The sequence below is a fragment of the Triturus cristatus genome, chromosome 4_2 (genome assembly GCF_964204655.1).
Source record: "Triturus cristatus chromosome 4_2, aTriCri1.1, whole genome shotgun sequence".
Classification (NCBI taxonomy): Eukaryota; Metazoa; Chordata; class Amphibia; order Caudata; family Salamandridae; genus Triturus; species Triturus cristatus.
The window spans coordinates 496,192,003-496,207,831 of record NC_140586.1 but is presented as its reverse complement, the minus strand read 5'-3'; the positions used below and the strand labels follow the sequence as shown (position 1 = coordinate 496,207,831).

Here is a 15,829-nt window from a genome sequence, read left to right as displayed (position 1 = left end):
TACATAACAGCACACATTATACAGAGACAATAAATCAGTCTACGGGGAATGTCACCTAAGCCAATGAGGATTATAAGGTGTAGAAATCACACCATTCATACTGGTGGGCAATATATTTTACGGGGCTTTGGTCTGGAGAAGCACAAACTCATGATTTAAAGAGTACTCAAGTGGTTGGGGGTTGGCTTTACTGATAAAAATGTATAACTGCCCAAACAAACTCTTTTTAGTAACATTAGAATAGTGGAAGAATGGAGAAGTTCTAACTGTATCACAACACAAAAAGCGAAGTTTGTATGCAGCTCTTTGATGGCAGTTCATAGGTCACTGTCCTATGTTAGATAGTAACTTCTGAACTGCAGGTAACAAACACAAGGATATCTGTGACAGAGGCAGTAACCCACTGAGCTATTCCCATAAAATTCAGTTTATCTGCATTTAAAAACTACCAACAGACAAATGGTTGCTCTGCAACAGGATCGTAAATCATCAGTTATCTGAACAGTTTTTGTTGTTGTACATCGGTGGCAGGTTTATTGCGAGGGCCAAGGCTCATGTTTGGGTGGGCCTGGCCCACCGATCCACCCTCTAGAACCGGGCCTGATGGGGCCTATGCACTTGTGGAGTTTTATGACGTATTAAAGAAGCACCACAGCACGCGAAGGGCCGGGGATCTCTCACAGAGTCCCCACTGTGACTACACCTTCCTCACACGCGCACGCGCTCACGCTGCTCGTGTAAAAGGTGTTCAGTTTGGGTCATCCTTTGACCCTTTCAAAATCGGCAATGTACTGCAAAAAAGGGTGCTCTTATTGGTAAAGTTTCACAACCGTTGTATTTATTATTTTTACATTGACCTATTAGAAATGTCAAGGGAGCGAATTTCGTGAAGTGTTTTAATAGACTCCTGGCAGAAATAAGGGAACATGTCTCTATTTTGAGGCCGGATGAGCAATGCATTGGCCGGTTCCTTCCGTCCTTGGGCCTGCTCTCCTTGCAGGGTGGCCATCTCATGATGCGTGAGAAGGTATGACCGACCCTCATGTCCGGGGGCTGCCATGTGTGTGTTAACAGCCGCTTACAGACGCTGCCAGATCCCTTCCTTCCGAGGTGTAATTGCGCCAAAACTGAAACTTTACCTTATACGCTGTATGTTCGAGCCGCACAGCAGATGATTAATAAAATGCTTTCAGGAAGAGCGATGCCGAAGGGGCTGTCGGCATTCCTACAGCCGTATCCCCTTGCACTTTCTTTCAGATCACCACAACACAAGCAGAGACAGAACATGCATGTCCCGAGGCACTGCTGGCTGGAAGCAAGACGCATGCGCACTTCAGAACTAGAGATGGTGTAAACAAAGCAATGTCTCGCTGGTGAAAATCCCGTTTCGTGCCGATGCACGGAAGAGGAAAAAAATATCCTTGCAGGGCTGACTGAGCTAATTGCACCTATATCCTATGTTCCAAGAACACAAGATGGACGGGGGATGGAAAAGATGAGACAATATCAACCCAAGAATAGAGGATTCTAAACAAGTATCGCTCAGTGAGCTAAACGTCTGACGTAGAGATCTGTGTCTAACAGCAGCTCACAAGATTCTGTGGGGGGGGGGGGGTGACCACCCGGGCTTATTCTGGGCAATGATAGTAATAATTCAGGACGAAGGGCCAACGTTCTGTAGCAAATTTCAGAACAAAAGGGAAACGCAAAGAACACACCTGACTGAGAAGGTCATGCATAAATATAAAGGTGAATAAAAAGACGGCAGGCACGACAACAAATCGAAATTGGTTTAGTTCTCCGGTTTATGCAATAGATGGCAGGGCTGTGCCACTCTGGCATTTCCGCGGGCTCAGTAGACAACGGGACGGCTTTTGGCGTTGGGGTGCCATAAACCAGCTATGCCACAATGGCCCCATTCCAGTCACGGCCTCCCGCCCGGGCTGACTCTGGTGTACAATCCAGCAAGTACGAGTGTCACTACTGCTTGAGAAACATACTGGCCACGCTTGATGCCACCAAGCTGTTCCACATTCTAACAATACTTACAAAAATCATAAGGCAACCAACGCCTTCCCGAATACGTTTAGCGTGAAACACTTGTGGTTTTCTTGCACTCTTACATTCGCGTCCTTTCTCTTTAATGTCTGAGGCAGGGTAGCAGATGAGCAGACCATCCTTTCCATGCTCACTCGCCTGATCTCGGTTCATTATAGCGCCTTTGTGATAGGCGCATTAATGCGTGCATTCTACTTTTATAACATGGTGATGCAATATGTTATCGATAGGGTTCGAGGACAAAAAAGAAAGGTGAACTGTGCAACGTCTCACGAAAATACCTTTAATCTGTGAACAGAGCACAATCCATTCCATTAATCAAACTATAGAAATTGCACGCCTCCTTCATGACGTGCAATGCACATGCAGATCCAGAAGAAACGGTGGATTCGTGGCAGCGATTCACACCCGCGCACTGCACTGCTGCACACAAAATGAATCTTGGCTCAGTTTGCCAGCACCACTGCCCCGTGCTCCGCATCTACTTGATGGAGGCTCTCTGTGCAAGGAAATGCAGGCTGCTATTATGCGCCTCACCTGGCTACGTTTGTGAGGAGCTGTACACAACCTGCAGCCGCGTGCCATCTGTACTGATGCTCAGTGACAACAGCCGACCGTGTAGGTGTGTCTGCAAGGTAACCAGCCAGACCCAATAAGGGGCTCCCGGCTCAAAACACCAGTGCCAAACGGGGATGGGCATCTAGGCCTTCAATATGGACCTTCACAGGTCTGTGCACATGCACTCGTGTGTCTCTGTTCCGCTTGGTGCCAGTGCGAATACTTACACTGAAGGGCATCGTTTAGAGGTCGAAATTAGTGCAAACACAGGAGCAAGGACTTTTGCATCTTTTTTTTCACCAGGGCAAAATAGAAGTTGATATGTAATGGTGCCAACTCAGTTGATATAAATACTGTGCTAAGTCCCACAATTACTGAGAAATTGTGTAACAACTAGCGCCATTTGCACAATGAAACAGGTTGCCCTTGCTAAGGGCCGCTCTGTCTGAAAAAAGGTAAAAGTAGTATAAAAACATGGTAATCGCCCAATAAAATTTTAGTTGCGCCACAGAATTATTGTGCCTGAATAAACCAACACGTTATAAATGACTTCGCGCATGGGTTTTGTGTTTGGGTCCCAACATCTACGAGCTGTGCCCATGCGTCGCCTTCTCTGCATCTGCTCCGGTTCAGGAACCTTTGCCACGTCATCCTTTTCGCTGGATCTTTCTCAGAGTAACTTTGCACTCGCCCCTTGCATTTAATTGTTCAGGGTCTCTGCCCAGCGACCACGTACCAGTTTACTTAGACATGAAAACTAGAGTGAGTGTGAGTGAGTCTGTGTGTGTGAGTGTGTCTGTGTGTGTAGCCTCTCAGCAGGCAGGCGTCACTGGCATTCTAGGTGAATTCAAAATGCAAATTACAAGCACTTTTAAGTATATATACTAACTGAAACTTTCCTTCCTGGACCTTAAATGTAAAGGAAAGAAGGGTTTCGATGGATATCCATCTTTCCAATTCAGGCAGCCGCTTGGAAAACAGATGACATCAGTTGTTTCTCCAAATAAAATGGCACAAGGGCTCCAGTGAACACATGCAAGGGCCGACACACGGCACATGATGACATACGGGACACTTAGGAGCATTTATGGTTAAACAGGGGAACAACTGTGACTGCAAAGGCCGAAGCTAAAGGGAAACACGGATGTTCGTCTGCTGGACCAAGTTTCCAAATAAGCTGAAAAGGTCATCTCTAGAACTGACGCATTTAGGCGCCAACAGACACTCCTGTGTGATGAACTGATGAATAAACAATAAGTTACAGGGGCGTTTTGGCATCACATTTGTACTAACAAAAAATGCATCAGGGTGAGGAAAATGCCTGCAGTTCATATTGACAGAACTGGACTGGTTTTAATGGGATCGGCGAGCAGCCCGAGACTGGGCCAGGAGAGGAGGGGGTAGAGTCCAGAGTTTGAGTGTTTCTTAAACAAGGTTATGCTCCCCAGGGCTCATCGAATCCTTTTCTTTGCTCCTTTCTTGACTTAGCTACACTTACGACAGACGAACTGAAACAGATTCGCATTCGAGACTTCAATATCAGAATACATTACACCTTTCAGTCCCTAACGCACAGGAGGACATAGTGGGACTGGTCCTAGCGCCTCGTGCATTTCACAGAAGCATCACAGTACGCCCAGACACCAGAGGAGGTGTCTCCCTCATCTTTGTTCAGCTAATGCTTATTTGTTGATAGTTGCTAATATTGGAAAGCCTCAACAGGGCGGTCAAGACTTTTGCTTTTGAACTTGTAAAACGTGGAATGCTTTGTACAGACACATTCGCCCTGTCACTGAAAAGCTTCAATTCCGAAAGGCTCTCAAAACCTGGCAGTTTCCTGTGTCACTGGCTAGGACTGAGATTTCATCTCCCTCAGTACCAGGACTATTGATAATCTCATGCTTTAGAAAATCGAATCAAATCTGCATTGTGCAAACCTAATAGAATAAATGCCCATCACATGTGCAAAGTGTGTTCCACACAACATCTAATGGTGTGCATTGGCACACCTGCTCCTTCTTAGCACTCTCACTGTCCGAAACATGGAGCGAAAGATGCGATGCATATGGTGGGTCCAAAATGATGTACTGTCAGGATTCTCATCTCGGAGTCGAACGAAACTACCTTTAATTCACAAAACTAGTAAAACAGATTTTTAAAAGAAATTCTTATCTTAAGACTTGTTCCAGGGCTGCGACTGAAACATGTGTGAGGTGAGCCCCAAACTACCGACTGGACTAACAGGCTGACTTATTTTTATTAAATGTAGTATTAGTTCTCAGCATGAAGATCTCCAAAGTAATTGTGAGTGACAAAAGGGGCTTTATAAAAACATACTATATCATACATGAACACTAACACAATCATGGAGCTCCTTCCCTGGGCTCATGTACTGTTGAGTCCATCTGCAGAAAACACAGTACTGTGGTCCAGTTTCCAGTCATGCGAGGGTTATGGTCAATGCTCAATTTCAAACTAGTGAACTGTGGGTCCTGAGCAATCCTTTTGAGACCGTTCAGAGAGGCAAACGAGGGCCCGGTATCATGGTCATGCATTCTAACATTTGCTTTTCAATCCCTCTTGGCAGAATAAAGATAAAATAATACAGCACAAACATTTTCTTTGAGTGTAGGCCAGGAGATCAATGGTTTTCCCATTGAGAATAGTTTCTTAGCAAGACAGTAAATAAAGCATGCAAAAGTTGCTGAAAAAGTAGTGTACCAGTACAGCATGCCGATACATGTACCATTAGCCTGTCTTGCAGTAGTAACTTAATAAGTAAACTGTTGGGACATATTTTCAGAAAGGTTATTTTACCTTGGCTACAGGGATTCGGAAAACCAAGCAGAAGCATATTGGGTGCCTTCTAGTACCTAGACTTAAACTTAAATGGGGCGGTGGGTGCATTAGATTCCAATTAGCCTTTCTTGGATTATGTAAACCCTGTTAAAATCTTAAAATAGAATTCTTTACAGAGAAAGGTACTTTTTAATTTCTTCACGACTCTGCACAGAGTGGTATTTGTGAGTGCCTAAAAGTGCATCATAACATTTGGATATTTACAGGCAATTAGGTCCATAGTAAATCTATCAGCATTCTTATAGCGCAGCACTGTCACCCCTAGGGGTATCTGGGATCTGAGGGTGCCAGGTCTCCATAGAAAAGCCAGGTCTTGAGTTTCTTTCTGAAGCCCGCCAGGAAGGTGTCTGTTTGGAGGTGGAGGGGCAGGCCGTTCCAGGTCTTGGCGACAAAGTAGGAGAAGGAGCAGCCCCAGCAGCGGCTGTGACAGATGCGGTGGGCGGAGGCGAGCGCGGAGGAGAGCAGGTGTCTTGCGGGCAGATGGAAGTTGAGTAGATGGTTGATGAGGGCGGTCCTTGATCATGTACAGCTTTGTAGGCGTGCATGAGGTTCTTGAACTGCCATCTCTTCTGGACGTGGAGCCAGTAGAGGTTTCTGAAGTGGGGGGTGATGTGGGTCCGTTTGGGGAGGTCCAGCATGAGTCTGGCAACAGTGTTATGTATGGCTTGCAGTCGTCGAAGCAGCTGGAAGGAAACTGTGGCGTCAAGAGCGTTGCCGTAATAGAGGTTAGTGGTGACGAAGGCCTGCGTGACGGTCTTTCTGGTGTTGATCGGGATCCACCTGAAGATTCTGCGGATCTAATCTATAGCCAATTTTGAATAGATGACGGACGAAGACAAACACGAGGCCGTCAACTTACACCAGATATTTAAAAGGTGGAACTGTGCAGACAATTTTTGTACTACAGTTTCACTAACCACGTGCAAAAGCAGCAGGAACTTGTGCAGAGAAATACACAGGCATTTACAGATATTTAAGTAAAGAGTTCGATGTAAGATGGGAATTTGATTACATAGTTACACTCTTGCAACCCCAGAGTTTACCATCGGAGTCCATTAAAGAATAGACAAATCGTTATTCAATTGTATAGGAGAGCAGATAGGTTACGTTTCAGAATATTTATTTCCTAATAAAATGCTGCCAACTTGATACCAATTTTTAGATTTAGCTGTCGCAGCACTGTTACTTTCCAGTTAACTCTGAGACGGATTCGAATTGTGGAAGTATGGCTCTAGCTGGGATTGGAGGCACTCCGTTTGACCTTGGGCTAACAGTACCTCCAGCCGTCTGCCCGTGGCTCGTCGATGGGTACAGAGGAGGGTTGTTCAGTAGACACACACACGCAGGCAGACTTCAGAGAGGGCAACCCAAGCCATTGAAAACAGCAGCTTACTCAAAAGGTGATAACTAAGCTCTCATGAAAGTGTGCAGAGATTCATTAAAAGTGTAAGGAAGAAATTATTTCATCCAGTAATGGAGCTAAATTTAGCAACATTTTAGGAGAGTGAAGGGTAGAGAAGTGTGGGATGTCTAGGAGCTCATACGGTCTGGCAGCACTACTAAGGGGATTTCCAGCAGACAGGCATGAAATAAAACGACAAACAGTCACTGACGGAAACATGATTTAGGCCCTCAGGACGTTCACATAAGTGAGGCAGACGCCTGTTACCTGGCTGAATCGCGCTTTCTTTTCTCGACCCTCATGAGCACGGCCACAGCAGACGGATCCCGGACATAAACCTTCAGCCTGAAAAGAATGATGGGCATCGCTTTAAGCGTAAATAGAACACATGGGAGGCACCGCTGCTGCGAAAAGGGCATGTTTACAAAACGTTCATAAACTGTCATCAACGAGCCAAGCGCGCCCGCGAGGGCGTCTCACTGCAGCGCCATTCTGATCACACACACCCTCCGACCCGTAACACAAGCTCTCTTTTGGAGCAATTAGAAGGTTTACTGTAATCAAGGAAGGAGAGTCTGCCCGGAGGCGGCCTTTAGATCACCAATCACAGCAACCCCATTTACTAAAGTACTGTCACTTACATCGACCCCACGGGTCCCCACCACAAATCCTACTTCGGCTGGGGCTTCGAGGTTAAAATGCAAACACGTACTGATCACATTACTGACATTGTATTACCGTGTCAAGCGAATATAACACCACCACACCTGACACACCATCAGATCTGCCAACTCTCATTGTGCCACCGAGTGTCACGTATCGGCTCCCTTCACAGGGTCACTGATATATACAATGGTGGATGGGAAGGCGAGCTGGAAACCCCTGCACAGAGGGGGGTTACAGATCGTTTTCTGGTGGTTCTAAGCAGTCGTTGTCCCATTAGTGGGTGTAAAAACACGCAAGGAAATCGGCGGCAACTTCGGCAAGCCTTTTATTTGGGACGTTGGGACTGTTGGCATGGGGAGGGGCAGAAGTGCCACTCAGGCAGTCATTGGCATGAAAACCCACCCCTCTTCCACAGTGAATTTTATTTTAAAGTTGACAAGTCGGCAACATTTGTAACAAGTTCGCTCAAAATTTGAAAGCCTGGTCTTTGAAACGTGAATGTTGAATATTAACACAACTAACTGGCAGGGATGCAAGCCTCATGTCTCTGAGAAATCTGTATTTTTCTTGAAGGAGGAAAGACCTCTGGCCTTGCAATGCAAAGGGTCACGGGGTAGCATGCAGGTTTTGCTACACCCAGGCCTCGCCAGTCCTTTTTGCTTTTCGTGTATCTACATATCCAGTGCCTCAGGCAACTTAAAGTTAACAGGTTTGTGCTATATAACATACCTAACTAAATGCAGTGTAAACATACTTCCATAGTTAACTAGAACACATTTCTGTGGAAAACAGCCCTCTCACTAAAATCTTTGTCACTCTCCGACATTGCCTCAGACATCATAAACATCTGTAATGCACTTGTATAATCTGTTGCTGTCACTGGTGTGCTTTTGAGGCAGTGTGCTCTCCTGGCCCCATTACCTGGCAGTCATGGGGTGAGTGCATGGTTTGAAGAGTGTATGGCTGTTGTGGGAAACCTATGTGGGAAGAGTTTGAGGTTGTCCCTGAGGTCCAGAGTGAGGCTCCAGTCTTGTTGCAGGGTGCGGGTGTACTTCTATAACACAGAGGAGTGCATGGTCGTTACAGCTTTACTTTATTAATACGCACTTCGAGACAGTCCACGGTGATTAGAACTTTCTCATACATAGACTTTGTGCTCATCATGTTGGTGTTTCACGAGGCTGTGATTATTCTTAAAACCTTCTGCTGAAAAGGGAGTGAATGTGGTTCACATGGAAGAGGGAGCACGTTCAGACTTAGAGTGAGAGGGGTGCTTGCGGAAGGGAATTTATGCAGGAGCTCGTGTGTGACTTACGAACCAATGTCCGGGATCGGAGAATGATCACAACATTTTATTCTGGGTAGTATACAATAACAGCAGGAGCTCCCGCTCAGGTGTGGCTCATCCTAAAATAAGCCAATATGAACTGGGTCTACAGGTTCTTTGGAAAGGTGTTGGTTTAAAGACGGGAAAATTGAGGTTTCTCACTCCAGTTAAGCAGAGATACCTAAATGTGATTAGGTCGGTGTTATCTATTTCAAGTGTTAGGGCACAAGTTTATCATGGAAATTACTTGTCTAGCCCAACAGCACTTCCACATCCAAACTACTGGAAAGTCCTCTCCTCACTGAAGGGAGCAGGCAAATTATTGCACATCAAAAAGTAAAAGTTTAAATTTCCAAGTCCCGGTTAATAAATATGTGGTCTAGCTTCTGTTCACAAGACACTTACTGATTCCACCAGACCGGTTCTTTGTTCTATATGAAGCAGTTGCATATGTAATAACATCTGTGTACCCATTCCTACAGACCTGAGAAGTCCAGTTTAGGCCAAACCGGACCATACCCAGGCCAGAAGTTTTCAATATTCACACCAGGTACAGATAAATGCCATTCATCTAAATGGATCTTATTTACATTGTCAATATTTAGCATTAAAATCTGGAAATAACAGTCTCGCCTGGCTCTTCGATAGGCACGGGTGCTCCAGAACAATGAGAAGACTGTTAACTATTCCAAAAAGAACAAGGGAGGAGGCGCTTACAGACGAGCCTTAAGCTCCTTCGTTAATCGAGACAGGAGCACACAGAATACTATGCCAGAGTCTCACGGTTGTTGTCCTAGAAACCCTTGTCAAACCCTACTTGCCTCCAACAGTACATACCATCTCCACTGGGACGATTATTGTTGGTGGCATCATCATTGGGTTCCGCACCTGGGTACTCGCTTCCCCAGGTGAGTGATGCTTACAACTGGTCAGACAGTATCTGGTAAGTAATACTTGTGGGATCTGTGCAATTAATAAAATCACCTCCAATGCCTAAATCAGAGTTTAATAAGGGCACCAGGGAATGGGGGCAAGGTTGAAAACAGTGTGTGACACTGTGAGACAAATTACTTATCCTTGGTGTCAAGCAGGGTGGTAAAACTGGCTGTATACTAGTTCCTCATGAACTAGTTAGCCATATTCAGGGACTGAGTGCAAGAACTGAGTACAAAGGACCCCTCGGTGAGAAAGAAGATTCTCTCTTACCTTCCCAAATACCTCATTAATGTAGAAGGGGGATCATTTTGCTGATTCCTAGAGGTTTAACAACCAAAAACCTGTTGGAACACCCAGAAGTCACCATAATTATCAGGAACATGGGTGGAGATGCCATTGATTCTCTAAAGGACCGATGGAAGAATCCAAGCAGGTGAGATCAAGGTCTAAGGTGGGTGTGAAACTCCCCATCCCTTTTGCCAAGCTGGGGTGCAACTAGATGGCATTATTCTCCGAGACAGATTCGAATGCTTCTTCAGAAATCAGAGTTTGACCGGACTTGCAACTTTCTGGATGGCATCCACCTACAATCAAGAAACTCTTTGGTGGTGAAAGTGTATGAATGACAAAACACACATCATCTTTTCATACATTATACACCACACAAGGCGTTTTGTTGTTCCACGGACACAAGAGAACGCGTGTAGGATTCCATTACTCGGCAGCAAGCCTTAAGTCAAATAGCCGCCTGAGGCAAGAAACAAAGGAGGCAAGCAGTGCACAGCCCCGTGTTACTCAGTGGGACGGCATTCTGGGGATTATTAATAAACTGTTACCACGGCCAAATCATTAAGGCACACCAGAGTTAACAAGTATAAAAGTGGGAGGACTGCCTAATACATTTCAAATCAAGAATCTCCGTATAAACCAGTCTACATTTGGGATTGTCCCAAAAGGTTGCTTTTAGCAGAAATAACATTAATGTCAATACTAACAAGAATTAAAAGCTACAAATAACAAACAATACGCAGGACATCTGTAGTGGCTAATCAAGGGTGAACGACAGAGAGACTTGAATTGCTAGTCTTGAAAAAGATGGAACAACAAGAAATAACCATCGAAACGCGTCAATGCCTTTTTTTGTGGTAGAATCTATGGAAAACACTTTATCCTGTATATGGCAAAATAGAGTACATCCAGGCCCAGTTTAGAAATTGTTCCTTGTTATCTGCCGAATTAATGACAAATTGTAGAGTCTAATCATACATTTTTTCTCTCTTTGTTAATATTGTTTTGTATAATAATTTTGCATTGTATAATGTTTTTATGTATTTTTTTATTGGAAACTTTTTATAAAAGATTGTGTTACATATTGGATGTGACTTTTTATATATGAGAAAGTGTAATAAAATGAATATGACCTAATTGTGGGCTGTGTAAGAAAGAACTTCTTCCAATAATTAAGTAGGGTGTATACATAAATTGTTATGTGTTGACAAGATTGATTTATATACTGTTTTTTAATTAATAGCTAAGGGATAACTTGCTTCAAACTACTGAATAGTACTCCAGTCCCTTCGTTTGTCTAGAAGGGGTCTCTCTCTAAATTTTTTATTTGTTCCTCAAAAAGATCCAGTATTACTCCTGAAAGAACACACGAGTAAACAACTACAGATGAGAAAGGTCCACAAACATTTATCTCCATAAAAGGTTAAAAAAACAAAGCAGATTCTAAAAGGTGTCTAACAAAGCCAAAAACGGCCTCAAGATCTTTATTTCAGACGGAAAAACCGCACAAGGCAAAGCCCAGTGTTTAGGAAGTGATGTAGTTCATTTTGGGCCTCTAGAGCACTCCGACTACTTTTGAGCAATTTATCTTAAACCATAAGCTCACTGGTTGACAGGGAGTGCTCTAAAGAGACTGTAACATGCTCCTGTTACACACGTTGGTGCCCATATTACTTTGGCCACAACAGAAAGGTCCAGAACACTTCGGTCCTTGATGTGAAAATGACAATTTGGGCTGTATTGCATAGGAAGCTTTTGCAGAAAAATTCACAAGCCCACCAGTCAACGAAAGTGGCGGTGATAGTTGGAATAAACCAGATAGTTTGTCCCACAGCTCCAAAATCTCGGTGGCCATCTTGTGTATAAAACAAATCACACCCACAGCCCTGTCCCAGCTGTTGAGCAGTGCTGCTGAGGTAAGAACGGATCAAGGAGTCTCTCAAGCGAAATGGCAGCTCGGCGGGGAGCCTATAAGTAACCAGCAAATTCGAAGGCAAAGAATGTTCACCTTCTTGGTTGTTTTAAAGATGAAGTAAAGGGCGAATATTATGAAAAGAACTTTAAGAGGTCCAGAAAGAAAACAATGAGAGTGTAAGAGAAGGTGATAAAGTATTTTTTTTAATTTAAACTGGCATAAACCTGGGCAGGGAATAAATGCGATTTTCCTTGTCAGTACGTATAGTTTGGAGAATATTTTTGATGGGTGTTTTGTGGATAAAAGAATTGCTTGACACTTGAAAACTTTCAAAGCACCTCAAAATCACCTGAAGATAATTGTTATTATGGAATAATCTGAGGCCCTTGCGTATCCTGGAGGTAATTTCTCAACCGCTCGTTATTTATTTACTAAAGCAAGATGCTGCTATAAGGCTTTGGTCTTTTTGCAAAGAAATTGAATAAAAGGACTAACAAGTCTGCAACGTCTGTTGGTTCGATTAAAGGATTCCATCAGGCAATTCTGATTTTAATTTTAGGTAAACCAACGTTGAAAATCTAATAAGCCAATGCATAAATGAAAGTGATCGTTTGTTGCTCACCCCTTTATGGCAGTACCCTCCCTAATTCCCTTATCCTCACCTGTCCACTCGGATGCTCAGCTGAAAAAAGTCCGAGTCGGTGCTGCCGGAAGGTAGGATTTAGGAGGTACTGTTCCAGAGGATTCTCATATCCTGGAAGTCTTGGCAGCTCCTAGCAAAGGAGGTTTGGGAGTTCAACTTTCCAGTGCACTTCCTGGGCCGGGTTCACAAAGGTAAACTTACACTTCTGAGTAAGATAACATTTTTTGGGAATTCACAAAGCAATTTTATGAGTAGTATCTTTAAAACTGGCTATCTTTTTATGCGTGGAGACTCAGCAGTCGAATAGATAGTACTTGTAAAATTGTTTTTGAATCGCAAAAAATCGTAAACTTAGACAAAAGTTTATTTACCTTTATGAATTAGGCCCTTGGTGCCCTGGTTATCCCCTTGCATGCTGAGGACGGAACCGTTCCGTCATCAACCAAGGTGGTTGTATGCTGAGGATGGAACCGTTATGTCCTCTGCACACAACCCAGAAATCCTTCTGCTGTTTACAGCAGAGAGGTTTCCTAATTTATTTTTCGGCCTCAGGAGCTAGGGAAGAGCCTTTGCTCCCCCCATTTTTTGCAGCCATAGTCAGTCTTTCTGCTCCCCCTGGGAAGAGGGGGCAACAGCCACCTATCTGCAACCGAAAGGGGGGGGGGGTGAGGGGGAAGGAGAGAGAGAGAACAATGGGCACCAGGGATTATTTATTTTTGAAAACATGGCGTGGGGGCTGCCCACAACAGCATGGCTATGTCCCCACGCCACTGAAATGACGGACCAAAGTCTTTCTGCCTCCCAAAGGGGGCAGGTGTGGCACTATCGTTGCTGACTCGGCTTTGGGCCCCCACACCAGTGGGGTGGTATATTATTCGGGAGACCGAGGGGAACGCTGGGTGGTAGGAAAGTTGTGTTCTGATCCCACACAGAAATGTGAGAAAATTAATGTTTTAGCAAAAATTTGAGGTTTGCAGGGGATTCTGGGTAAAAAAAAAAAAACCCTGGGGATCCACGCAAGCCACACATCCCTGCACCCCTGCCCCCAGTGTGTCTAGTTTTCAGAAATGCCTCGGTTTGGTTGTATTCCCTAGATGACCGCCGAGCCTGGGACCAAAAACGCAGGTGCCCCCCTTGCAAAACCAGGTCATTTTGTGACTTTTTGGGCCCTTCCCTGTCGCAGGTACCTGGCCCACCCACAAGCGAGGTACCATTTTTATCAGGAGACCGGGGGGGAACACTGGGTGGTAGGAAATTTGTGTCGGCCCAGATATTCCACAACACTTCTACACAGAAATATGAAGACCATGTGAATTCTTTAGCTACATTTTAGGTTTTCAGGGGATTCTTGGTAGGAAAACGCTGGGGGTTCCACGCAAGCCACACCTCCCTGGACTTCCCCATTTGTCTAGTTTTCAGAACTGTCTGGGCTTGGTAGGTTTCCCTAGATGGCCGCTGAGGCTGGGAACCAAAATGCAGGACTCCCTTGGGAAACCAGGTCATTTTGTGATAGATAACTCTGATGTCTCCACAATACGTTTTCAGCCCTTCCCTGTCACAGGCACTTGGCTCACCCACTAGTGGCACCTCGCAGAGGTAACGCTATGGGGTGGTGAGGCGGGGCAGTGGTAGGGCTGGGTGTGGGGGTAGTGGAGTCCGACATAGGACGGCAGGTATTTATTTTCTATCACTTTTGATGTCGGACACCACTACCACCACACCCAGCCCCGTGTCCGCCCCACAGCGTTACCTCTGCGAGCCGCCACTGCCACCCACACAAGTGAGGTACCATTGGGGGAACGCTGGGTGGTAGGAAATTAGTGTCAGCCCGGTGATTCCACAACATTGCCACACAGAATTGTGAGAAGAATGTGATTTGTTTTATAGCTAAATGTGCAGTTTACAGGGGATTCTGGGTAAGAAAATGTTAGGGATACATGCAAGCCACATGTCCCTGGACTCCCCGAATGTCTAGTGTTCAGAAACTTCTGGGGTTGGTAGGTTTCCGTAGATGGATGCCGAGCCCGGTATCAAAAACGTAGGTTAATGACTGTTATGTATGACGAAATATGCCAACTATCTCTTGATCATATATGTGATTTGTTATTGTTAAAAAGCAGGTCATTTTGTGATCAATAATTTGATGTCGCCATAGTGTGTTTTGGGCCATTTCCTGTCATGGGCACTAGGTTTACCCACACAAGTGAGGTACCATTTTTATCAGGAGACTTGGGGGGGATGATGGGTGGAAGGAAGCTTGTGGCCCCACTCAGATTCCAGAGTTTTCCATCACAGAAAAATGAGAAAAAATTGTTTTTTTAAACAACTTTTGAGGTTTGAAAGGGATTCTGGGTAACAGAACCTGGTGTGAGCCACACAGGTCACCCCATCCTGGATTTCTCTGGTTGTCTAGTTTAAAAAAATGTACAGGTTATCTAGGTTTCCATAGGTGCTGGAAAAGCTACAACCTAAAATCCACATCTAGGAGCATTGCAAAAGAAGGGTCAGTTACCACCTCCCCAAAAACTATTTTTGAGTATTTTGGTTAATTTCTCGGTACCCTCCAGGGGAATCCACAAACCCTGGGTACCTTCAGAATCCTCAGGATGTTGGAAAAATGGACACCAATTTGGTGTGGATTTCTTATGTGGATTAACAGTTTTGGGAGCCTAAGTGCGAACTACCCCGAATAGCCAAAAAAATGCTTAGCACAGGGGGGTGGGAGGCCTAGCAGCTAAGGGGTCGAAGGGGTTAATAGGGAACACCAACACTCTGATATTTGATATTGCAAGACTGTCCCTGATACTGAAGGATTTTGGAAAAAGGTTGGCATGGTATGTTTATCATATGCCAATAAGTTCCAGCTGGAAGCCTGCCTGAAGAGTATAGCAAGGCTGTGTCACAAAACCACTGAGGCATTGCCATATTCTGGACTTTATGGTCAGGGCACCTTACTGCAGTGGGTGTACAATAACTAACTAAGCCAGTCTGTTAAGACTGGAGCGGATGAGTGGACGTGTCAGGCCAACATGATATTGCTTTTTAGGTTTCCTGCTTGTAATAAGAACATAACTCAAATTATAACTAAAATGATATTCTAGGAAAGCTGACAGCTCTTTGGTATACACCTCCAATCAAGTGAATATTGCAACTGTTCCCAAAACATCACTACCCATA

At 44.7% G+C, this 15,829-nt stretch overlaps 1 protein-coding gene across 2 annotated transcripts in view; it reads right to left on the bottom strand.

The window, feature by feature from the left end:
• Positions 1 to 15,829, bottom strand: part of ZNHIT6 (zinc finger HIT-type containing 6) — a 225,385-nt gene that overhangs the window by 76,715 nt on the left and 132,841 nt on the right. Inside the window, exon 8 of one of the 2 annotated variants that reach the window (XM_085602069.1) lies at positions 7,145 to 7,222. The exons of the other annotated variant lie outside the window; for it this stretch is intronic. Within the exon in view, the coding sequence (XP_085458195.1) occupies positions 7,145 to 7,222 (78 nt within the window). The remainder of the gene's footprint in view (positions 1 to 7,144; positions 7,223 to 15,829) is intronic. 2 annotated transcript variants of the gene reach the window in all.